Source organism: Cyprinodon tularosa, unplaced genomic scaffold (assembly GCF_016077235.1).
Source record: "Cyprinodon tularosa strain WSP-4 unplaced genomic scaffold, ASM1607723v1 ctg60, whole genome shotgun sequence".
Lineage (NCBI taxonomy): Eukaryota > Metazoa > Chordata > Actinopteri > Cyprinodontiformes > Cyprinodontidae > Cyprinodon > Cyprinodon tularosa.
Window position 1 is genome coordinate 1,157,655 of NW_024039341.1, and position 26,543 is coordinate 1,184,197.

Below are 26,543 nucleotides of genomic sequence, written 5' to 3' on the forward strand. Positions count from 1 at the left end.
TTTCTTTAGAAACAACAGCAAATAACAGAAGTAGAAAAGTTGCATCAAAAAATACTGCAAAAATACTGCACAATATCAGTGTAATGAGTTCAATGCAATACCTCGGCTCCAGAGAAACTGTCCAACATATTTTTTTAGAATGTAATAAATATATTCAGGAAAGAGAGATGTTGTGTAGAGAGTTAGACAGGAATAAAAATAAACTGGATATAAGGGAACTGTTTCAAAGGTCATCTGGGGATGTAGTTTTTGGGGGTATTTTTAATTTTCTAAGAAGAACGGGTAATTTAGGGAGAATATAATAGTTTGTCTGGTCCATACTCCATTCTGGAAGGTGGCGGTAATGCACCTATAAGTTGTTTGCCAACCGCCATTAAAAAAAGAAGAAGAAGAAGGCTCCAGAGTGTTGACGTCACCGCCCCTTGAGAGACGCTCCGCTGCACCTCTCCCAAGTTGTAGCCGACCGCAAACAGTGCACCAGACAGGAGGCCGGCTTGTTTTGTTTTTATGACCGAAATTGCGGAAAACAACTCGTGAAGTTTGACCCGCTAGATGAGCGAGGTGCGCGAGACCGCTGGGACCCTTTTTCCAGCTGAATCTCCGCTCTTTTTGCCCCATTGTCCCTCCGTCGTCGGACTAAACTCGCCCCCACTTCCTCACCGCCTCGGTATCTAGACCCACAGCGTGTAGCCCAGACCACGCTTCAATACTGAGCATAATTTAAAAATGTCTGTGTGAAGCTTGCTGCAACAAACTGCTGTAAGAGTATAACCAGGAAGCGCGGTAGGAGGGGAAAATAGGTTTAGCGGCACCGCAGCACGGGAGGAAGAATTACGCCCAGGAGCAAATGGATAAAAATAGACCGGAGGGAAAAAAAAAAACATTAATCGATTATCTTGCGGACGTGTCGATGCATCGGATCGTCGGCTTTTGGATCGATGCATCGATACAAAACGATTATTATTTACACCCCTAGTAGTCACCTCTTAGCTTGTCTCCCACGGAGGTGAAAAATAGAAAAAGAGGGAATGCTGATCAGAAGAGAAATGCTAAGAGCAGATGGTAGAGTTGGCCCTTTGGGTGATTATAGACACACCTGTCAGTCACTTTGCATTTATGTGCCTCTGTATTTGCTTGTGAAGCTCTGACTTATCCCATGTGTTCCCCAGTTTCCTTCCATCTTGGTAATGTTAGATCACATGCACGTGTTTATTGCTGTAACATTCTTCTCCAAATGGTTGGATGTGTTTGTAGATAAAAAAAAAAAAAAAAAAAAAAAAAAAAAAAAAAAAAAAAAAAAAACTTAAAAATGCAGACTTTCCATCACCTGTTCACACTCTCTCATTTACTCTCAGATCTCAGTGCCTGCATCATGAGGTGTTATCACCCTCTAGTTGTAGTTCATGTTATTGCAGTATTTTCAGGCCATACACATTTACACAGAACTTGTTGCCATTGACTAAAAATACCTTTGAGCTTAAGCAGTTGCTGCCTTGCTTGGTCTTAAGAACAATATCATTTTGATTAACTTAGGAAAAATACAATTATTACCTGCCTAATATCGTATCTTTAAATATATATGGAATGAATGCATTATTCTATTTTTAAATAAGTTGGAGATTATATACTCATTTTTAACAGATAAAATAATCCCATAAAATAAAACGAATCCACCATCTTTTAGCAGGGGCTGAGAGCTAGACATTCTCATCATAAGGGGTTCAGCCCAAAACATATTTCATAATCAAGCTGATGTTATTTTTGCATCCTACCTATTTGTTAACATTTAAATATGATTAAGGACTTAATATTGTTAAGGAAATACAATTTTGTCTGAGAGGATGTAAGTGCATGCAACTTTTTCAGTTCTGATACGATGCCGATATTGCAGCTTTGAGAATTGGCTAATAAGGCCGATATTGACCGGATACAATATTAGAACAAAATATCTCAGCTTTTATTGTCTATATTAGATGTTAGAATATTAGAAAAGGCTAGTTCAAATAATTTCACTAAAACATGGTCCAAAATTCAACAGAAGGTATGAAAACAAATGACTAATGTATAATTAGCCAACGAGTTACAGAAACTTCTAAATTAAAAGAAGCAAAGTGTTTCTATCAGCAATAAAATATCAGAGATTTTAGATGCTGGCTGATAGAATGCAATATAAGCTTTTTGGCTGATATTGGACATATATTAATATTGGATAGGGACATCCAAAGTAGGTAAATTGGCATGTAAATCTGAGCATATTAAGAGTGGCTGGCACCACAAAATAAACTGCTCTCTTTGCCATTACTACTAATATAGCATATATAGTGTAACCTCAAATTAGTTTACCTGAAATTTCATGTCTAAATTCAAAGGAAAGAACATGAACTATGGCAAGTGTTTTCTATTATGAGACATCAATTTGAACCCTGTCATACAGATTGATAATCACAATATACTAACTAATCCTAGGTTGGTGCTCGCTGGAGAAACAAACCTGCTGCTTCAAATGCAAAGACCATTTAAATACTATTAATCACTAGCAAAACTAATGTTACTAAAATTAATACAAACTAGAAAAGCACTCAGAGAGCGCAGACCTACCCCAAGCAGCCAATTTTGCCCTAAATTGTGACTTACATCTATAAGTAAGCTCTGGTAAAGAAAATTCCTCTGGACAGTGAGTTCAATGCTGAGGCTGTCAATAGTCAATGCTGTCACCTTCTGGTTTAGAAGGGGACTGCTTGGTCCGCCAAATATCCCTATCTCACAATGTTAGGGGGGAAAAAAACAGTATCCATATTATAATCTGGATCATAACCAAAATAGATTGTTTTTATTTATTATTGCATGAGGGACACAAACTCTCCTAAAACATAACCTCCTTGGCAGAGATAATTAGTAAACTGCTCTTTGAGGCATTCATTCATTTTTTAAACCCCTAGTATTTTCATTAGGTTGCAGGAGTTTTGGAGCTTATCCCAGCATTATTTAGGGAAAGGCAGGTATACACTGGACAGGTCACCAGTCCGTCACCTTTTGAGGAAATTGTACTGAATTGATTCACAATAACTGATCAAAATGCAAAGTATTACTGTAGAAGCTTAAGCAATTCAGTAGTATACCAGATATTGTGAAAAAAACTGTTTTTATTCAAGCTTCTAAAAACAAGCCGCAGGCACTTTCTTCACCATTTCTTAACAGCTTCGTGTTCCATCTCTGTCTCCTCATTCTGGCCTGTTCCTCTGTCTCTGCCGTCTCTTCCTGTTTTTGCTGCATTCATACATAAACCCGAAAAAATTCTTATTCTACTATATGACCTAGGACATTGTACAACTGTTTCTAGTGTTCTCTCACCAGAACTGTTATCCTGCATTTTGAAAGGGGAACTGATGTGGTTGGGAAATAAAAGAAATGTACATTAAGGAAGATTGGATTTTATTATAATTGTAATGGTTTAAGACTAGAATATAGGTATATTACAATATTCCTAAAACCAGGATGGGGTAATTTCAAACCCCCCTTACTGCAGCAGTGTCAGTGATATAGTACATTTTTCACCATTTTTTGTTTTAATTATATGTACAAGCTAATAAAAAATAAAATGAAAAAAACAGTCTGGCTCCATTTTAGGAAATGTTGTGAAGTGAGAAAGAAACTGGGGCTTTATCATAACAGAGATACAAACATTTGAAAATAAAAGGAGATCTTTCATTATTTCTAGGGCCTTTCATAAACCAATGCTAATCTAGTGTGGAATTAAACTCAGTGGAGCCATATGATCAGATTCGATCACTAAACATGTTCATTCATTGTGTTAAAAACTTTATAATAAAAAAATAAATAAAAAAAACCTAACGAAAGGCAGACTTTTGGGTTAAAATACAGATTCAATTTTTTTAGTAAAAAAAAAAAAAAAAAAAAAACACAATTACATAATTAATTGGTTTTAGTGTTAACCTTGTGATGCAAATCAAATAAGTTTTTGTGACTTCAATCAAAATAAAGAAAAATGTATTGGAAGCAGTAAGACATGAAACCTGCAGAGAAAATTTACTTGGCAGTAGAAAACAAAATATCTTTTTGTTACACAGAATATAACCTTGTCTCATTCAGTAAACAATACAATATAATTTCTGTAATGAGTAACTTTATTTTAGATGCTGATACAGGTCTATGTAGTCCAGGAAGAAGGGGTTGTTTTTGGTGGAGCATACTGGGTCATCACTTCTTTGATCCAGCTATTGTAACTACACATCCTGGTGTAAACTGTGGGGTGATCTGGATCCTGGCAGCCATGATTGAACCATGTCAATCCCTGCAGTTCACCAGCACACACCATCACGCTGCTTTTACCCGTCTAAAAAAAGAGATACACAATAAACAATATTTAAGTCTACTTTATAGAAAACAGTACCTGAGTGTATCAGCCAGATGTGAACAGGAACAGCATCATCAGCCACTTTGATCATCAGCAGTTCATCAACGTCGTATTCATGCTTACCAGGCAGTTATCTGTGTTTGCTTGACCAGCACAAACCATGACACCCCAGTACAGGTATGGAGGGAAGGTATTCAAGCAAGTCATATCATCCACCACAGGAACAGTTAGACACTTGAGGCGATAGGAGGGGTAATCTAATTTAAGTAGAAGGAAGGAAAGTTGTTACTTTGATGTATTTTAAATTGTTCAATTCATACAGATATCCTATCTCTGTTTTAAACTGTTTGAAAGCCATGATCCATTACTTGTCAAATTGCTACCTATTACAAGCATTAAACAAAGCGATTTTTCATTTTACCCAGGATTTTACAGATTATATAGAGCATGAAGATCTAATCATTTAGTAAATCCTGTTTTCAGAGTCTTAATTAGTTCTGAACACTGACTGGGTTTCCTGCCAGGTAATTAAAAACTGATTAAAAATGGAAATAATTTAAAAAATGTTCACTCCTCCTTAGGGACCCCTATAACCAGAATAGGAATGAACTTCACAGAGAATACCTTTGTTTATTTTATGAGCTTGACTTTTAACTACACTTTCTACAGAATGAGCTGGAATGTGTTGCTGGGTTAAATAATGTTTGGGTTTCCATACTAGGGTGTTTTAATTAGTGATCCAATCTTGAAAAAGGCTTAAGACAACGGGTAGAATGACTATATTAGCTGATGCTTTGACATTACAATGAAGGTCAATTATGCTGTTATTGCCTCCAATTTGGATTATTGCAGCTCTTTTTATCCACTTTTATTCAGATCCGAAATCCTTGCAGCATTTAAAGCTGTAGCTTGCATTTTAATTTGCAGTAAAATGCATGGACAACTAACTAACTCAGTTCCTGAAATCTTCCATTTAGGTTAATATTTATTTTGACATGCACTTAAAAATTGTATCTCTTGTATAGCTTTAAATGGCCTAGTTCTATCTCCACTGCACTTTTGGGAGCAATGTTATCAACCAACGGCTGGATCTGAACTAAAAATGTCGAAGAGCTGCCATTGCTGAATATATATGACCAGATAAATGTAAATGCCCCACAGATCTACCTCTTTGTTAAAATGATGGAGGAAAATTATACTAGTATCAGTCCCTTTAGTATTGTGGTACATTTATAGACATGAATATGTGTAACCACATGTGGTAACGCCCCAATACCACTACATAACTACTTTGCTGTGGTTGTTCTAATATCATGAAACAGCAGCATCCAATCTTTTGTTTGGAAAAACAGCTCCTGAAAAAACTCATATTTCATAAAAAAAAAAAAAAAATACTTTGTAGTGCCACAGGCAATAATTCATCATGTTTATGCTTATAATTGACTCTAGAAGGCTGAGAAAAGCATTCTACCATAATATAATATTGTCATGGTTCTTAGTTATGTTCAAAGTATGTTTTCTAAAACTGCAATATATATGTTTATATTAGCTGAACAATCACCATCGATGATAGTTTGTAATCCTGTCTTTTTATTCAACATACAAATAACAAGCTTGAAACCTCAAATGGGAAATAAACTTCTAGTATGAAATTGTTTTCTTTGCAAGGATACTTTGTTTACATTTCTGGTCTCTTCTGAAGTCTAAAGAATGTTTCATGAAATGAAACCTTTTTACCTATTGTCTGTCTGGCATTACAAGTCAGCAGGTTTCCTGAAGTACTACTCTGATTAACGGATCAGGAAGCTGAATTTTAGGCTCACACATTGATAAAGAGAGAAATAAAACGAAAGAACAGGTAGGCAGAATTAAAACCCGGCAAACTCAGATTTAGTAGAAAAAGATGTGATTGTTGCAGCATATATTCAGAAAAATTTGTTTTTCTCCCTAATCAGTACAATATTTGTTTTGTCCACTCATACTTAAATAGTTAAGAAATTGGCCTTTTGGGAATAGATAATCAGCTTCTGATTAGATTCATTATTAATTCTCTGCTGTGCTTTTTTTTCTTGGAATCCATCAGTGCAGTTTAATAATTTGGATTAGTTTGATAAATAAATCCTTCTTTAAGAAAATAAAAAAATACCCTTTTATCTGTAAATTTGAGAGAAAGATATTAAAAGGGATTTCAAAAGGTTTCATGACAAATATGAAAATTGATTAAATTTTGCACATCATTATACTTTGATGTATCTCATTAAGGCTACACATTGTGCTTAGTATTTTTTTACTACTATTTTGTTCTAAATTGTGCTTACATACCTTTGTAAATTATACAAAGTTAATTGTATTTTAAATGTATTTTTATCTGAAATTATTCTGCATTTATGCATTTAGTCTAGTGACTCGGATGAAGGCTTGACCCTAAAGAGCTTTGTTTTGTTAATAAAGCTGTTTTTTTTTTTTCAATACTGCACTTCATACCGCAGTACTTACCTGCTAGATTAATGAGATCAAAGTTTTCATGGCCGCTTTTAAATGTACTTACATTGGTTTGCGACTGTGGAGCCCCAGCCACTGACAGAGCAGACCTCTCCGGTCTGTGGGCAGCGGGTGGGCAGTGGGATTGGCTGGACATGTTTGTTAAAGACAGCAGGCTGAGACATTCGCACCATAGCGAGGCTGTGCAAAGGTGAGCGGTAGGGGCTGTGAAGAATCACATCAGAAACTAAGATGTGCTGCTCACTGCCTTCCTCCACACTTATGTCATGTTCGCCAAGAGATGCAATAGTCTCATAGGGTCTGTAAAGAACAAAGGAGAGCAATCCAATTAATTTCATTTGTGTACTTATGAAATTACCATTTTTTTTTACAAAATGAAATATATTTATTCTGCCTAAAAGCAGATTTTCTTTTGATGCATTAATTACTGTTACTTACATTGGACTGCACTCATGTGAAGTCAGTATCCACCATTCATCAATGAGAGCTCCGCTGCATCCATTACTCAGTCTCACATGCCAAGGTCTTGAGTGAGGTTGGCACTCCTTCTGATCGTCCAAGGGGTATGCACCTAAAGTCACCAATGACAGTAAGGAGAATCCGAAAGTATTGAACTAAAGCTTTTCCTTTTTTTGACTTTGAATGCGTAACAAAATCTTACCTGCAAGCCCAACAATAACAGCCAGGAGTAAGAGGTACATTGTTTTTCTCTGGGATTCTTCCAAAGCAGAAATACTGCATACAAGAGAACTAACCTGTATGCTTTATATATGAGATAATTGGGTAGGTCAAGGGGAGGAGCAGACTACTTATTAATATTCAGCGTCATTTCTCCATAGCCTTGTAATCAGTTTCTTATCAGAGTGATATCCATTGAGCAGCTTGTTTATTTTAGTGGTGTACTGTAATTCCTGTTGGGGTGTTTTTCTGAGAACAAAGTAAACCGTAGAGTACATATTACCACACCCTCCAGCATTTATTATTGCACCACTTTTACTGCTCTGGGAAAAAAACATAAAACTTAGGACACAATCCAAACCTTTTGCTTGACTATAGCTATAGCGACAATTGAAAAAAATAAACATTATGAAAAATACATTTTCTTCATAAAAGCTTTTGGCACATCAATTGTTAACAGCCCTGTTTTTTTTTTTGTTTTTTTTTTGTTTTTTTTTAAACTTCAGACAACTCCTTCAACCAAAAATAACATGTTTTGCTTAACTCTATAGAGTTTCAAGACTGGAACATACAGACAGAGGGATATTTTAGCATCCCTGTTTGCACAGTCTCCTATTTGCAGGATGTTTCAGCACCCCTTGCCATCAACCCCACAACACCCTTCCTCTCCTCCTTTGGGTATGTTACAGGGTTTTATGTTTGTATTTAAGACATCTGAAACTGTTGGGATCTGGAGTTGTTCCACCTTTCCCCAGCAGAGTGCGCCGTGGGTTCTCTGGGCTGGAGCTCAACAGCCCACCTGGAGCTCGTCAGCCCATTAGAGGACCCTCTACTTAAGCAGATGCCAGACCTTTCTTCGACGCCGCAGTGTTAGCTAAGTTTGGTTAGCGAACCTGAGCCTCCTTGTTTTTGAATTTTGTCCCCTAGAGAAAACTTAATTCTAACCAGCCTTTGTCTTGTCGCTCCTAGGAAAACCTGTCTCTCGTGTGAAGCTCTGGGAGAGCTTAACCTGCATCTCCCTGCCTGCCCTAGAGAGCCAAACCTGAAGATCTCACTTTGGAATCCACCTGCTGCTCTCGGAAGGAGAGCTAACCCCTCAATCCAAGGTCTGATCCAACAGTCAGAAGTTAGACGCAGCACCTGCTGAGCACTCTGTCAAGCCAACAGTCTCTGGACCCAACCGGTTCCCCCCCTCTGAGAAGAAAGCCAGTAACTCTCCAAGGTATAGTCTGCAACAATCTGAAAACTAAACAACGCTTCCAATCCACCTGGTTAACCAAACTGTCATCTCTGCAGACGCCTGAGAATCCAGCCCGGACCTGTTTCCTGAACACAGTCTTATTTTGTGCAAACATTTAATAAACTGTTTAACTTTTCATCTGTCTCCTGGTAGTGTTCTGCATGTGGGTTTGATTCAGAACCAATCATGACAGAAACAGGATAAAGATCCAGGTGTTTCCCTTCCCTTAACCAAAAATATTGTTTATTGTCATTCGCCTGCTACAATCCTAAAGGACACGTTTAATGCATTAATCCTTGAAACATTAACATTCCTCAAAGACTCTTGAACGGACGTCAAACATTTTCCCCTTTTAATTGTTTATTTACTTGTGCTTCCTATTCAGTAATGTTTAGTGTCTGTTTAGTTATTAGATATAATAATACTGTGTGATTATCAGCTAATTAAGGCGCATTTGTATTTTAATTTGTTTATTTTACACAGTGATCGATTTATCAATCCAGCAGGATTCACTCTTTCAGTAACATCCAAATGAAGAGAGACAGATTCATTTGGGTAGCGATTAATAACTCTTTATATAGCCATTGTCTAAATAACTAAATTAGTGAAAACAACTGGATTTTAAACAGCCAGTCCAGGACTCCATCCTTTAATGTTAGAGACTAAGAACCCTGGTGAGTAAGCAAATTACAGTTATAATCATTCAACTAATAATAGTGTTACCCTTGATTTGAATTATCTATTTATTAACTATGAATTCCAGTTACATATTATTATAGTCTTCTGGTAAACTTGCACAACCAGGGGAATAAACTAAATGTTTGCCTTCTACAGCACAGCTGAGTGACATAGAGGAGAGAGAAAGTGGAACAGATTCTTTAAAATGTATAACTGCATTATCTGATATTCATCCAAAGTGAAAACTTCCTTTTGGGGAGGAGAACTCTGTTAAAGTAATTTAGAAGGTTATTACAAAGCGGTCAAAGAGGACAGGGTTGTGAGGAAATACGGTAATTTCTTCAACATTCAATGCCATATGTCAGCACAAGGTCCAAAGCATTAGGATAAGAATGTGTGGGACTACTCACATTATGAACAAAGCCAATCAGGTCTAAGATAGCATTAAAGGCTGCATTTAAGCTCTCACCTTCAGCATGGATGTTAAAATCCCCCACTATGATATTGTCAGTATTTAAAACTTATCAGATAGAAACTCTGAAAACTCATCTAAAAATTCAGAGTAAGGACCAAATTCAATGAGGGAAATTAAGGGTTAAATGATCAAAAGAGTTGTAATTATTAACTGACTGTGGAGTAATCGGCAAGTCTGACTGAAATAGTGTTGCCATGCCTCCTTGCCGGGAATTTCTGGGTATATGAAATATCTTCTTATTGTCTGTATATAATAAAGAAGATAAGAGTTAGGACTTAGTTTGTGTGTTTTTATTACAGTAGATTATTGATTTACTATGTTGCAATTTTGTTACCAGCCTTTACATGTTGCGCAGCTTTTAATGACTATGTGAATTGTCACAACTGTGGTTTTAGGTTTTTTATGCATTAATAAAATAGTAACAAAACAGCAATTTGATAGTAAAGTGAGATACACTAATGAGGATAAACAAATCCATTTAAAGTATTCAAAACAGTGTGAAATAATAAAGAAAAAATGCTGACATTTGCAGCATGGAAAAGGAGTTATGGGGGACATGTCTCACTGTGAGTGAGTTAAAGCAAATAAAAGGGGATTTGATTAAATGCAGAGTGACAGTTCGCTCTAAAGGTTAATAGCTGCTGTTGTGAAAGCCCAAGCATGTCACAAAAAACATCAGTGTCCTTGTTTAAGAAGTCACCATAGTGTTCCTGTTTTCTGTGTTATTCAAAGTAGAGCAGTCATTGCCAAACTGGCAGAAAGATTTGATGTGTTATGGGTTATGTTGGGACGGGGGATGTTTAGGAAATCCTGCTGGATATAGTGCAACAAGGATAACATGATGTAGCAATGCTTTCCCCAAAGGGCTCGTGCAAGTGGGGGGCAGCCCCTCCAGATCTAGTTTCTACATGAAGAGAGTGGTTCACTCTCTGAAAGAACAAAGCAAAACAGTGGTTAGTGGAAGGAAGTTTTCACATGTTTCGAATGAAAAAAATAAAGTTGTTTATCTTTACCAGTTCACATTTTTGTTTCTGCCTATAAGCTTAAGGTCATTTTGGAGAGCTCAGATTTTCTTTCAATTTCTGTGGTTTTGATATGTCCTAAAAGGTACAATTGAGTATGAGAGTGTGAAGCTTATGGATTTTGTTGGAGCGAAATTGAGCCCCCATTGAGAGTACCCCATGTCATTCCAATAGAGGTACTAAATTAATGACATGATGATCCGAGATCTTTTTGGATGGATCCAAGTCAACACTGGGTTTTTGTTTTGTTTTTTTTTTTCTTGAATTTTTTGTCTGTATTGTGTTTGTTGTTTCATTTGTTGGACTAACATCTTAGGCTTAAAAAAATACAATATTGTTTGTTCTGAATATTACTTTTGTTTGAATAACAAAAAAAAAATGAACCATGAACTTTGTTTGGAGAGAAAGATTACACTTCAGAGGGGACAGAGACAAATTTTTACACCTGGGCTTTATAAGGAGGGATGGTGTGCTGACATTGAGGAGGTGACAGGATGCCCTTTGCCTCAGACGACACAAGGAGGCACAAAACAGGCCATTGGCAATGATGAAGTGAAGAAGGGTCATCAATCATCGGGACGGGTTAGGATGCAAAAGATAAAAGAACTGACAGATTTTTTTTCTATACATATGAAAAAACAGAGAATGATTAAAAACAGGTTCATTAATGTCCGTATAAATACAGACTGCGGTAGAACCACAGTGCTGGTACTATTGGACCAGTGCAGCATTTGATACTGTCGATCACTCCATCCTGTTAGAGCGCCTGGAAAACTGGGTCGGCCTCTCTGGTACAGCTCTCAACTGGTTTAAATCCTACTTAAAGGACAGGGACTTTTTTGTATCAGTACTGTAGGTAACTTTACATCAGAGATGACAAAAATCACATGTGGGGTTCCCCAAGGGTCCATCCTGGGTCCCCTCCTATTCAATATCTACATGCTCCTTCTTGCTCAGTTAATAAAAAACATCAGCTACCATAACTATGCAGACGACACACGGCTTTACATCACCATGTCACCAGGTGACTATGAACCAATTCAAGCACTGAGGAAATGCTTAGAAGAAATCCATGCCTGGAGGTGCCATAATTTTCTTCAACTGAATAAAAACAAAATTGAAGTAATAATCTTTGGACCAATAGAGGAAAGATCTAAATTAGCACACAGCTTCAGTCGCTTCAGCTAGTAACCACTGATCAGGCCCGAAATCTAGGTGTAGTGCTGGATTCAGACTTGAACCTCAAAAAGCATTTAAAGTCAATTACAAGGTCGGCTTTCTATCACCTGAAGAACATTTCCAGGATTAAAGGACTAATGTCCCAGCCTGATCTGGAAAAACTAATCCAAGCGTTTATTTTTAATCGAATTGATTACTGCAATGGTGTTTTCACAGGTCTGCCTAAAAAGTGGATCAGACAGCTGCAGCTGATGCAGAACGCTGCTGCCTGTGTCCTCACTAAGACTAAGAAAGTAGAGCACATCACCCCAGATCTAAACTCCTTACACTGGCTCCCTGTATCTCAGAGAATAGACTTTAAAATACTTCTGTTAGTCTATAAATCTCTGAATGCTTAGCACCTAAATACATCACAGACTTGCTATCAGTGTATCAACCCTCCAGACCACTCAGGTCTTCTGGCTCCAGCCTGCTCTGCATACCTAGAACCAAAACTAAACATGGAGAAGCAGCATTTAGTTCCTATGCTCCACTTATGTGGAACAAACTTCCAGAAAACTGTAAAAGTGCGGAAACCCTGAGTTCCTTTAAATCAAGCCTAAAAATACATTTGTTTAGGATTGCCTTCGACTGTTCTAGTTAAACAGTTCAACTAAAACATAATTAATGTGTAATAATTACAGGGATATACAGTCAGAAATGTAATATATTATACATAACTGTTATTTATCATCATCTACGAGCTCAGCCTCTTAACCTTAATATTTGCGTTGCCTTAGAATTCGTTATTTATAATTACATAGGAGCGGGTCTCGCAGCCATGGAGGCGGACATCTTTGCGCTACGGCAGCGCAGAGCCAACAAACTATTGCGAGATCGCCCATTACGCTGGAAAGTAACTACGGCAAGTTGAGAGAGATGAACTGAGACGGTACTGAACAATAGATGGCAGTATTAAAATTATTTATGTAAACAAACCTCATCACTTGATAAGGTAGGTGATGCGGACGTTGTGGAAGACATTTTGTCCCGTAACGCTCGCTGTACTGTTGGGGGGGGAGATGTTCATGTTGCTGCGGTCTGCAGTCTGGACGTTAGATGTCGCTGAAAATTACACACTGTAGCTTTAATATTCATTTTTGTTTGAGCATTTTATTTATTTATTTTTTTTCCCTACTTGCTTTGATTCTGTTTTATTTTCATATAATTTAATCCTGTAAAGCACTTTGCATTGTCTTTGTACTGAATTGTGCTATACAAATAAATTTGCCTTGCCTTAATGTAAACCATGAATAATGTACACTTTGAAAACACATCACATCTCAATGGGGAAAAAAATCATGCTGTTTATTTATACTGATATGGACTGGGTGTTGTGTTAGGAACAAAAGGATGCCACATCTGTCATGATTGGTTCTCAGAGAAGCCCAATATGCAGAACACCACGGAAACAGATGGAAAGTTTTACAATGTTTATTAAAACACAAGCACATGAATTATGTGAACAGGAACTGGTTCTGGCCGGGGACAGGTTCACTGGAGTCTGTGAGGATGACAGTTCAGTTAGCGTAGGCACTGAGGAGTTAGCGTTGGGAAGTTCGGGTTTCTCTTTGAGGAGGGAACTGTTGGATCCAGAGACTGATTTGCTCAGCAGAGTTCAATAACCACTTCAGCGTCTTACTTCTGACTTGAATGCAGACCTTGGGTTTTGATTTCCAGCTCTTAGCCAAGAGCTGCAGAGGAATCCAGAGGAGAGTCTTCAGGTTTTGCTCTGAGGTGCAGGCTCGGCAGGTTAAGCTCATCCAGAGCTTCCAAGGGAACAGGTTTCCTGTGAAGCATAGACAACAAAGGTTAGAAGATTGATTGATCACTAGGGAGATCACTTAGAGATTCTCAGGAGGTTCTAGGCTTAGGTGCTAACCAAACTGGATCAACACTGCGGCATTGAGGCAAGGTCTGAAGGCCGGTTATAGGTTATAGGTTACAGGTCCTCCTGATGACGAGGAGCGCCTCAGGTGTGTTGGAGGCTCAGCTTCAGGAGGATCCACGGCGCACTCTGCTGGAGACGGATGGTACCGCTCCAGATCCCAACAACATCATTTGATGGAAATGAAAATGATCAACCTACAGAGGGCTGAATTCAAAGACACCCCAAAAATTACAGTAAAAAAATCATGCGGCAGGCTAGTCCATTTTGCTGAAATTTCCTTGCAGCAACTCAAAATGGTATTCAGTCATTTCTATGGCCCCCATGTGCGTGTATACACACAAGTGTAAAACAAAAAGAAATTTCACCCCAATCAGTCGTACAGTATTCCAGAATAATTCTGCCCTCCTTTATTACAGATCTCACAAAATGAAATTGAATGTCCACATGTTTGCATCATTGTCTATACACAGGATTTTTGCTAAAGCAAAGGCACCCTGATTGTCCACATATACTCTCGATCCATATTTCTGACCATCAATGTTTTCCAACAATTGCTGTAGAAATAAACATTCCTGTACAGTTGCAGCTAAAGCCATATACTCTGCTTCACAAGTTGACAGTGAAACTATAGGCTGTCTTTTTGTTCTTCCATGAGACTGGTGGACCATTTTTATTTAGGCTGACACAGTAACCTGTAGTACTCCATCAGGTAAATCAGTTGCCCAATACACATCACCATATGCATTAATCAAGTTATCATTTTCACTCTTTTTGTAACACAGTTCTTTGTCTTGTGTCCCTATTAGATATCTTAAAACATGCTTGACAGTGCTCCACTGTTCTGTGGTAAGTCTTGAGAAATGCTGTGATAGTTTGATCACTACAAAACTTAAGTCTGGTCTTGTGCATATTGCCAGATAGATTAAACTACCTACTATCTCTCTGTATTTTCCAACATCACTCAGATCCTTGGCGTCATCAGTGTAGTTTAATTTCTGTTCACAAGGAGTTCCTCTGGACTTACAATTTTGCATGTCAAATTTCTCAAGTATTTTCTTAAATGGGAACGCCGTTTTTTTTTTTACATTGGGCCCTTGATTTTATATTACATCATGTTCCACTCACCCATATAAGTTTTGCATCATTTGGAGCTGTTCTCAAGATGTTCCGTTAGGTTATACCCAAGTAACATCTTCCTATGGGCAGTCGACTTGAAGGCACAAACTGAACTGTTCATAATTTATTCTTTATGGTACGCCAGCATTCATAACATCTAGGTGAATCACTGTCCCCCAGACATCCACGGTTATATTTTTTATATTTATATGTCCTAAAAACAAAGCGGCGCGTGTCTGACGTCATCCGCGCATGCGGACTGGAGTCGTAACAGGAAGCCCGGGCCACAGTCGGCTATGCTCTACCCCTTCTATTCATTCGGCTGTCTAATCTGAATGCTGCAATTCTATATCGAGAGCAAGATCATCTGTGGTAGTAGCACTAGACATTTTCCAAGCATGTGAGTAAAACTAGCTGCAGTTCAGCGGACAGGATAAAGGAATGGTGGCAGGCAGGCGCGAATGACGTCATACACGCATTGGTTGGAAGACTCCTGGTGGTATGGATGGACAGGTTTTTAACAATAGGAGGTGATTAGGAGTTATTGCTTCCTGGTCATTCACATCCATTGAGGCCTTTGAGATTGGTCGGCTGTTGATGATGGCTTCACCTTTACAAAGAACTGTGTGCAAGCCATCCTCATCAAGGGTTTGTGCTCTTAAGGTGAAGTTGAGTACTTTGTGGATAGATCTTAGTAGCCGTTTCCATGATCTGCCATGGTGTGAACCAGCTGGTGGATTAAGTTCAATTTTATTCCCTTTTGTAGCACAACATCCATCATCTGCTCCTTGTTCCACTGTTCAATAGCTGTCCTCAGCTCTCGCTCTGCTCCTATAAAGTTGGTAACATTATCAGAACGAAGTTCTTGGACTTGTCCTCTTCTTGCAACAAAGCGTCTAAATGCATTGATGAAAGAATCAGTGTGCAGGGATGGTGCAACCTCAATGTGAACTGCTCTGATGGCAAGGCAGGTAAAAATTACACCATATCTTTTGACTATGTTTCTTCTGCCGTTTAATTCAAAAGGTCCAAAGTAATCTACTCCAACACGAGTAAATGGTGGCTCATCCGGAACAATTCTTTCATTGGGTAAATCTGCCCTCTGTTGGCAAACTGGCATAGCATTAAGGCGTCAACAAATAATACACTGTGATAGCACTTTCGTTATAGCTATAGTCACACCAATTATCCAGTATCAACTGATACAACAAAAGTGCTTCCCTGCCAGCTAGTTCCCATGGTATATAAAGGTACAGTATTTAAGGTGAAACAAGGCATAGCTTGCCAGAACGTATTAAATCTTTTTTTAACTTGCAAATAAACTTAACAGGATTCATTTTTAATCACAGTTGTACATGTTTTAACATTTAAACTACAAAAATTCAACAGTCATGCCAACAAAAGGCAAGACTTATGTGTTCAATCCAATCCAAACATTAAAATGAATTCAAGTACCCAACTAGAATTGGAGCCAGAGCCCAACACTCACTCTCTGTGTTTGTCTGTCTTTCTCTGTTAGTCGGTCTCTCTGTTAGTCTGTCTCACATTCATTGTCTCTCCACATGTAGTTACAACATACAGAAGTTGCTCACATTAGTATAATGCTGCTCTAACACTGCTCTCTAAAGGTGCTCTTGTAAACAGTGTTTGGTGTTGAAGGAACCTGAAAAATTATACAATACCGTATTTTCACGACTATAAGGCGCACTTAAACGTCTTTTTTTTTCCTCAAAATGTGCGGTGCGCCCTATGTGTGTTGTAACTGCGACTTTTGAGACCACCTCATTGAGGAGATGATGAAAGAGTGGCTGAATGTAAGGAGACCAGGTGTTTTTTTTCCACCCCTCACCATCGCTGTTAATATGTAACTCCATGCGTGCCCATCTCACAGCTGATGTGAAAAACATGGGGAAACAAATTAACGCTGTGCTCGCTGTTCAACCGCTCGACATCGGTGTGAACCGTACCCAGCAGGTGCAGCAGAAGCAGCGAGTTTACATGCAAAGTCAATGGTTGACGCGCATATAGGTGCAGCAAAAGGTCCTGCAGCGCGTTTTGGTGCAGCGCGTCGGGAGCGTTTAAGCATCTGACGCACCGCCAACGCGCTGCTGCTCGACATGGAAAAATTGAAGTTTTGCTGCTGGACGCGCCGCATCAACCAATCAGAGAAGCTGATCTGGGAGCTGACAGCGAGACTGACACAGCGCTCTGATGACATATGATATTAACGCAAATGAAAAAGGCTGGATGAATGAGGAGATGATGAAAGGCAGGTGTATGTGAGGAGACCAGGTGCTTTTTTCCACGCATCACCATCGCTGCGTGCCCATTTCACAGCCGATGTGAAAAAAAGATGAATCAAATGAACGCTGTGCTCGCCGTTATCCCGGGGGGTCTGACAAAGGAACTTCCACCGCTCGACATTGGTGTAGAGCGGCCGTTCACAGTAAGGCTGCGAGTGGCGTGGGAGCGATGGATGACAGACTGAGACCACAGTTTCAGGATAAGTGGAAGGCAGCGCCGTGCAAGTTACGCCACCGTTTGCGGATGGATTGTAGATGGACTGTGTCTGCTGGCTCTGTTGTTCAAGCTTTCGCAAAAGCCGGCATTATTTCTGAGGAGCTGCGCTGCACGGAAAGTGACTCTGACAGCGAAGAAGGGGAAACTGGCATGTCTGATTTAGCGCAGCTGTTTTATTCAGAGGAATGCTGAGGATAACAGAGGATGATGACTTTGATGGGTTTGATTAATACTTTGTAATAAATACATGAATAAAGCACAATCATACTCAGGTTTGCTTCCGCTCTATTTTTCTACCTGAAAACTTAATTCAACAGCAGCCTGTGGGCGCGTCTCCTCCTCTTCAGCGCGGTGGCTGGCAGGTGTTTTTTCATCTAAATAATCTAAATCTTGCAGCTATATTTGCTGTGATCAGTTGGAATAAAGTAGTTTTAATATGTTTTTAAGTGAGAAAGGCCACCTGAAAACTTAATAATTGCAGTCAGTTCATCCAGATTATCTATTTCTGTCGGAGGCGCTCAGACCCCCACATACCAGCGGTGCGCCGACAGGAGAAATCCTTTCGTTCACCGCGGCTGCTGGCAGGTGTTTTTCATCTAAATAATTTTAGCTGCAGGCACCAGGATACCGGTAATAAAAGCGAACATATTCCGTCGGCAGGTTTCAGGATTTTAAGTTAATTTAGGAGTGACCACAGCGCTGTGTCATCTGCGATGTGTCTGTCTCACGGCCAGCTGCCAGGTTTGATTAATACTTTTTAATAAATACATGAATAAAGCACAGTCATACTCAGTTTTGCCCCCGCTGTATTTTTAAATACGCAGTAGAGGTATTTAAAGGTAGTAGAGGACATGTACCTGTATATAAAAAACGCGCCCTATAGTCCGGTGCGCCTTATGTGTGTGTTAAATACAGAAATGGGACACATAACTGAGAGTGCGCCTTTTAGTCCGGTGCGCCTTATGGTCGTGAAAATACGGTACTAATTATACAACAGTTCCTGATTACCATCACACACGGTATATTTAGACCTTATTTAGCTTGAGAAAAGCACTTCTTTCCAATGTGGTTCTTGCTCTGTTGAGACGGCCAGTTGAGAGGTCACCAGTTACACTGAAGACGCGCTCAGCAAAGGCTTGTGACGCTGGCATTGCCAGAAGGTCCAAGGCCAAAGCTTTCAGAAGCTCAAACACAGTGTCATTCTGAGAAGACCAAAACTCTATCCCTTCCTGAGCGTCAGCAGCTTCAGACAACATGTCTTTGTATTTCTGAATCTCCTGCCTGATAGAGGTCCTAGGCCTTGCTGGATGACTGGGACTGAAAAATCTAAATCTAGGCCACTTTGGCAAAGGGGCTGTCTCTGTGGTCTCTGTCTGCCCATTTTCCTCTCTATCAGTCCCTTCCTCACGGATTCTTGGTGTCACACTGCGAATGATGTAGTCTTCAGCTTTTTTCAGAAGATCCTGAATTTCCTCGTTCTCATTCTGAACAAGGCCATCTGCTGACACCCTGGGGTCAACTAAAAATGCAGCTGCAGCAAGAGGAGAGAACCTGTCATCTGTGACATCAAGGAAAAGGCCAAAGCGTAGCTTCATATTTGCATTCATCTTCTGTGCTAGTTTAGCTGCATCCTTGTAGCTCTGGCATCGGGAGAACTCGGAGAGAACAACGCAGGCACAACGAGGGATAGGGAATTGGTGTCGCTTTCAAGTACCTTTGTGTGTTCTGCAAATGGAAGAAGCAAGTCTTTCAGGATTGCCAGCTTTTGCCACTCACTGGGTTGCAGGCTGTCTCAGTTTGTGCTCTCAGCTACCGATGCAACATGGTCCTTCACTTCAAGAGCATGAGACAGCATTGAATAAGTACTGGACCATCTGGTTGGACAGTAACTGGTGAGGGTCAGTCCACACTTTCCCAGTAACCACTCTATGGCAACAGATGACTTGCGGAATAGCCTCACCAGGTGCCTGAGTTTGTCCAGCAGTTTCTTTATTGCAGGCTCCTTCTGGAACATGTTGACGACAATCTGAAGGGTATGGACCACGCAGGAGGTGTCCTCTCCCATGTACCATACCTAATGAAAAGAAAGTTGAACACAGCATTAGCATATACTTATCACTCATACACAATACTAAAATGTCTGATTACAGATGACATTTTAGAATACAAAACAGTGAAATCTTATCTATCTACTGCAGCAACAGTATTATACTAACACACGGTGGCCTAAGATTTTTTATTTATCACATTGTATATCAGGCTTCCATAAAATGAGATAAGTTGTACTAATCTCTGCAAACATCATGCACACATACTGACCTTTCAGTGCTTTCATCAACATCAAGGTCCTCTGCCTCTTCATCACTATCCTGGGGACTGTCCTCCTCAAAGCTGGATCCGTTGTCCTCCTCACTGTTGTGATGAAAAGCAGCAACCATGTTGCTCCCATTATCTGTGATGATAGTGAGGACTTTTTCTTTTGGGATTCCCCTGTTGTGATTCTATAGGTAAATTCTATTCCCAGCCCGCTGGGAATTTATGTTTCTGATACTTTAAGATGTTTATTGCCCTCCCCTGTAAGGTTGGTAAAATATCTTATTTAATCAGATATTATTTCAGCTGTTATATACTGTTTATGACACACAGTCCTACTAACTGTGTGTTAGAACAATAGAAGAAAGAGTGATTCGAGCACTAATCATGGTCAAACAGTTATTTCTGCACATACATGGAATAAATTCACCACAACTTCTGTTCAAAATATAAGATTTTATTAACAAAAATCATTCAGCTCCACGTCAAACGTATTTCAGTTTAACACTCTCAACTAAGACTAGTAAAACTCAACTAAACTAAACTAACTACTATGTACAAAGAGGAAGGGAAAAACGGTTGAAAAACATATTACAGTTTAAGATGGATTCTGTGTTTGAAACCAAAGTTTATCTGGAAGAATTTGGGATATGATAAAATTAGCTTTTCACTAATTTTAAGGACATTGGAATGTTTTCAGACCAATTCACAATGCAAATCCATGCGGTGAATAAAACATTATTTGGCCAAATAATGTTTTATTAAATGATTTGCTTAATCAAGAACCAATAACCTTTAGCTAAATGATTCTTTACCCTCTTTGAAATAGCTAGCAGCGAATAGACATCAGGATTCCACTAAATGACTCTTGGTCATACTTGGCAATGGAAATGTAATGAGCATTTGAGGAACACGTGAACACTAATGTTCTATCAGTGTTTAAATCCTTAGTGAATAAAGCTTGTCTAAGCTTTAGCAACAGCTCAACACATATTCCTGTAGCATAGCGTAGCATGCAGTCCATTCTTTAGCATCAATTAGCGTTGGCTTTACTCAGCAGTAAACACACGATATGATTAGCATCATCAAAAGACACATTGCTTGTTCTGTCCCTAATTATGCCAGACCTGCAAACCTTTTTCCATGTCCATTTGGAAAGCTTGAGTTTCATCCAGTTTTGCAGCTCTGCAGTCAGGGACTCATTGTCTCAGTCTCACAGCAGGGGTCCTCTCAGTCTCACACCAGGGCATGCTCCTCATCCAGTTTGGCTCTGTAAGTTCTGAAACTCAAGAGAAATGTGTTGCAAAAGTTCTGTTTGCAGCAGTTAGGTTCTGAAGAGTTCTGACTCATACTTGATGGTTCTGGGGATCTGGTTCCCTGGGGCCTGCATCTCCACTGTGGGCCACAGTGGGCCCCAGCTTTGAGAGCAGGAGCAGAAGCAGGCTGGATCAGACGAGGGAGAAAAAGTGAAGAGAGGCAAAAGAGGAAGAATCCTGTGTGCTCTGTGGTTTTGTTCTGTTCTCACAGGGAGGGGGGTAGGTTTTCACACCTCTGTGACTTCCATGTGACTGCTTGTGGCTGCTTTGGCTGAAAAAGGGGGGCTGCAGAAGTCCCCTAGCTGTTATTCACCAAAGCTGCGTTTTCTTCTCTGGTCATCCTATCAGGATGAAATATGGACACTGCTTCCCAATGTCCAAAAAGTATGATCATGGCAAATGGCATAACACCCCATTCTGTTGTGCACTCCTCCAACAGAGTCGCGATAGCATGAGCAGTGTGTGGGTGAGCCATTTGCTTTAGGCTCAGGAGTATGTGTTTTGCCTTATTGTTGTCTGTGTTAAAATAACAAGCGCTAATTGCAAGGTAGGAAGCTGTGAGACCCTTTTTGGTCCAAATATCTAAGCCAATGCTTATTCTGCGTGCCACGGACAGTCTTTGTTTGAATTTGTTCTTTTCTGACAGGTATACTTTGTCCACAATGTTTTCAATTTTAGTTTTTTTTTTTTGGAACAGTGAGCCTTTTATCAATCTGATCCATCATCTTGACAAAATCCTCACTTTCCACAGTCCGTGAAGGGAGGCCTGTTCGGCCTATCCACAGTGCTATGGCTTCCTCTTTTAAATGTTGGTCCTGAGAGTCAGCTTTGTGTTTGGAGTGGGCAAGTAAGGAAGCTTGTATAGCTGGCCTGTCTTTGTTTCTGTGTGGCTGGTAGGTTGTTGGTGGTGGTGTATCTTAAATCTGGAACAGAAATTAATACAATGTCAGGATAGATGCACAACATAACAGGAATTCCAAGTGTATAAGTAGCATATAGGTCTGTTTTTTTCCTTAACAAAAACTAAGTCTCTGTAAAAACTACTTTTGACAATCCATTTCAAACTCATACAAACAACCTAACTATCACTTTATGCAGGAATAAATTGCAGACATTTTTATGTGTGCATGCATTTTGGTTGTATTAATATTGATGCCAATTCAAATCAAATGTCCTTGTAAAAGTAATGTGCAGATAAAAAGAGCAGCATTTTATGTCACCAAATAAAGACATTGGGAGTTTGCATCCCAATCCCTGCAGTGGTTCCCCCAGCAATGGCTATTTTATAAAATTCTAGGTTAAAGTTGTTCTGAATTATGTGTGGCGTATTATTTTTATTTGGTCTTATCCTGATAAATTGTTTCAGTTCGTTTTAGCATTTAGCATACATGTGTAGCTGCCGAGGTGTTTTGTGTTAACTATAGTTCACTTGCAGCTCCTAGATTACCTAAAGCGTTTGTCTGCTTTAATCAAACTTGCAATTTAAATGAAACTATAGTTACCCGGCCAGTATAACATATCTAAGTTAGCATTAATTTAACTTCACATACAATTCTATCAACAAGTGGCTACGGTCGCTACGTGCTAAGAAGCTAAAGTAACGTAGCCAGCCTGGATACTAAATGCTATGAAAGTTAGCCAACATTAGTTAGTTTATCATTGGGACATTATAGCCGGTGATTTAATGTTACATTATAAACAACCACCACCAATCTTTCTGTTAACTTACCGAAATGTCTTTGTGGTGAACTGCGATGTCTCTTCAGCTTTGTTGTGTTTTTTCCAGCTACCATGTGGCCACATTCCTTCCCTTCGACTAAAATCAAGCATTTGTTTTTTTTCTCCCCTTCAATGAAGCGAAAATGTGTCCATACATCACGTCTCCTCTTTCTCCCCAGCCCCGTGCAAAGCATGTTTCGCTTTTAACCTGTCACCGCCTCGCCGTGAATCCAGCTCCTGTCTGCTCCATGAGTTATGTAGGCTACTCTTTGCCCGCCCCGCTCCAGGTTTGAAAGTGGGCGTGTGGCGGAAGAGCTGACAAGGAGGGGGGGGGAGGAGACAGGATTTGACAAAACCATATCATATAATATATAATTTTCGTCTCGTCTTTGTTCGTGAACTAAAGCGTCCATAGATTTTAGCCCAGTCTTTATTTACCGAACTGCATTTTTGTCTCGTCTTTATTAGTCTATGAAAATTATTTCTGATTTACTCCCAGTTATTGTTTATTAGTGGGGATTTTAATCTCGTCTCATCTAGTTTTCGTTCGGTGAAAAATGTGCGTTGACGAAAATATTTTCGTTTAGTTTTCGTTAACGAAATTAACACTACGGCAGTGCTTACTAATGTGTCCTATACACAAGCAGCCAAAGCATATGCCATTTTACTTTAAGAAATCAATCTTCTCAAGTGCTATTTTCCCCAACAGTGCTCCACAGAAAATACATCTATTCATCCCATTTATTCTGATTTTTTTCTCTTCCTTCACAGGCTGAGATTTGTTCTCCACTGGTTCAAAGCTGGCTCCTTTGGACCGAGGCATTAACTTTGGCTTGTATGATACTTTATTATCTTTAGAGAATCTTGTATATTGCCAAAGACAGGATCTGTCAGAATGTTGACCCGTTTTTCAAGGGAATCTGCAAAACTCTTTTTCCTTGACATTCCTGTAGCTCACATGCTTTAGTTGTCCATCTGTATCTCAGCTTGTATGGCAGCTTCTTTATGATATTCAGCATATTAAAAGGCATGTCCAAATCATGAAGATACTGCATATCCTCCATTACATTACAGCAGCTTCTGGGGAATGGGCTGTAGTCCTGTAGAGCCTTCACATCCTCTGACTTTATCGTCGGCAATGAAAGAGCTTTGTCCATGTAGCAATGTGCAACCTTCTGCTCATTCCCAATTTGTTCATTTAATAAAGCTTTGGCTCTTGAATATTCATGATCTGGATTTAAGTGTTGGCAACATCTTACAAGTTATTTAGCATCACCTTTAGCTTCAGCTCTTAAACGTGCAGAAGTTGTGGAGATGTTGCATGAAGATTTAGGAGATTCCACATTTGAAATGCTGTCACTTGGTTTAATGTCATCTCCATTTATATCACAAATGTTTAATAAAACTTCATTTGTTCCTCTTTGCTCCACAATATGCCTGGATTTATTTGTTTCAGTTATATCCTGTTGTTCATGTGAACTGTTGTGTTGTTCGGTGTCCTTTATCCATTGTTTTATTTCATTTTGAAAAGTTTCTGTGTATTTCATTATGCTTGACAACCATTCAACTTGTTTCTCAACTTCTTCCTGTGGCAGTAGAAGCAACAATTGATCATGAGCAGTACAAGCACATTAACACAGCTATTCCAACCTTTCCAGAAATTCTTTTATTTGAGCCACATTCTCTTTTTGTTTCAATAATTCTTTTATTTCTGGTATCAGTCCTTTCATTTTATTTACAAAACGTTTGCGTTAATTTTGCAGTCTTTCAACCATATACATCAAACTCTTCTCAGTAGGTTTGCTTTCTCTTTTCACACACTGTTTCAGGGTGCAAAATATCACCATTTGATTTCTGTTTTATTCCATTTTGTTTTTCATTAAAACATATCAAATAGTCATAGATTCTCAGTTTGTGATAAACAGAGTACTGTACTCAATTTCAACAAAAAATCATAATCCTTGGAAATTCCAAAGCGTCGCACTATTCATACCACAATAAGCAAATGAAGTGTGCGCAGAACCCTCATTGCACGTCATCCTTAAACCGATCAGCAGTTTCATTCTGAAGCGGAGGGATAAGAACGCTCCAGCAGTAATCCACATGGACTCCTTTTCACAAACAGATGAGACAGGTGGCTTACCTGTTCTTTAATGAATGATGTTTGGGTGTGGCGCGTTTCCACATTAACTTTGGTGCAGCAGGCACTTACAGTACTTGGAATTCACCTGATGCATTTGTGGCTTGAATTGTGAGTGATGGCTTTCATTAAAGGCCATTTCTTGTTGACAAATTGTAGCGACTCCATAGCAATCCTTGTTACTTGAGAGGTGGAGATAGGGTCCTGTATGTGTATGACGTGCTGCCGTATTGATCAGAAATGCACACGGAATCCAGAAATAAGCTTTTGGTGTTTTAATCCTGTTCAGAGGCTTATATAGTCAGTCACAACATACATGATCTGACATATGGATTTAGATCATAACGCAAACGGTCAACAAGAGATACGGCTACCCCGCTCCCCTCTCTCCTCCGGAGTGCAGGTAAACACACCCATTTAAGAAATCAGCCGTCACATACACATTCACACCAACTGTATCATTATGGCTCCTACAAAAAGCTTTGAAAGTGCAACATTTACATCTAATGAGCACAAGAACAGAACACTTATATACTGTAATTTGACAGAGTCAGTCAATCAATCCATTTCAGACACTGCACGCTACACATGGGTAACCACACCCTGTCAGATAGCGTTTCCCGTCTGACATGGAGGAACGGTATCTGATGCGGTGTAAATATCATCAGGCTGCATTACCTCTACTCATGGGTGTAAAGTTTTTTTAACAGGGCGTTCAGATCTGGTAAGTGTATGCAATTATTAATTGGGGATATCTACTTCTAAAATGCTGTGTTTTGGGTTGTTATAGATACTGCAACATCTATCTACCCATCTCGATTTCTCCCTTTCTCCATAAAGGCTAACATTTGATCACTCATGCTCTCCGTAGTTCCTGTGGCGCGAACACAGGGCGGCTTTAGGGAGCATGTGCGTTTTATGTTGCTTGCGCGGTGAATGATGCCACCTACACGGTATGGAGATGCAGGGGAAACCGTATCTGATGGGGAAACGCAGCTCGATGTAACACCCTTTTCTTTCCAGGGACTGAGTAGTAGGCCTGAAGCCATGTTTCAACAAAAGAAACGTCTTTATATAAATTGTTTAATAAAATTGTTGTCTATTCTGTGTTATGGTGCATCTTCTTTAAAAAGTCCCCCGCTTTGCAGGTCACATATAGAAAGACTCAGACTGGTTTAAGAGATTCTTCAATTAGATGGTAATACTAGTTATCAGATTTAAAATGGTGTCTTCTCGTTCAGATTGGCCTAGAGCCGGATTTCCCTGGGGTCGGTCCACTTTTTTACTATTGTTCCACGCTCGAACGATGGAGATGTCAACGCATGCATTGGTTGTAAAAC

General features: G+C 39.4%; 1 protein-coding gene across 1 annotated transcript; it reads right to left on the minus strand.

Annotated features, from left to right (window-relative positions):
- Positions 1-3,415: 3,415 nt before the first annotated feature.
- Positions 3,416-7,676, minus strand: LOC119797892 (trypsinogen-like protein 3). Its single transcript, XM_038307148.1, has 5 exons — positions 7,539-7,676; positions 7,316-7,448; positions 6,924-7,177; positions 4,499-4,632; positions 3,416-4,354 (listed from the first exon to the last, which is right to left on the minus strand). The coding sequence occupies exons 1-5, from the start codon at positions 7,576-7,578 to the stop codon at positions 4,169-4,171; spliced, it is 747 nt and encodes a 248-aa protein (XP_038163076.1). The 5' UTR covers positions 7,579-7,676; the 3' UTR covers positions 3,416-4,168.
- Positions 7,677-26,543: the final 18,867 nt, after the last annotated feature.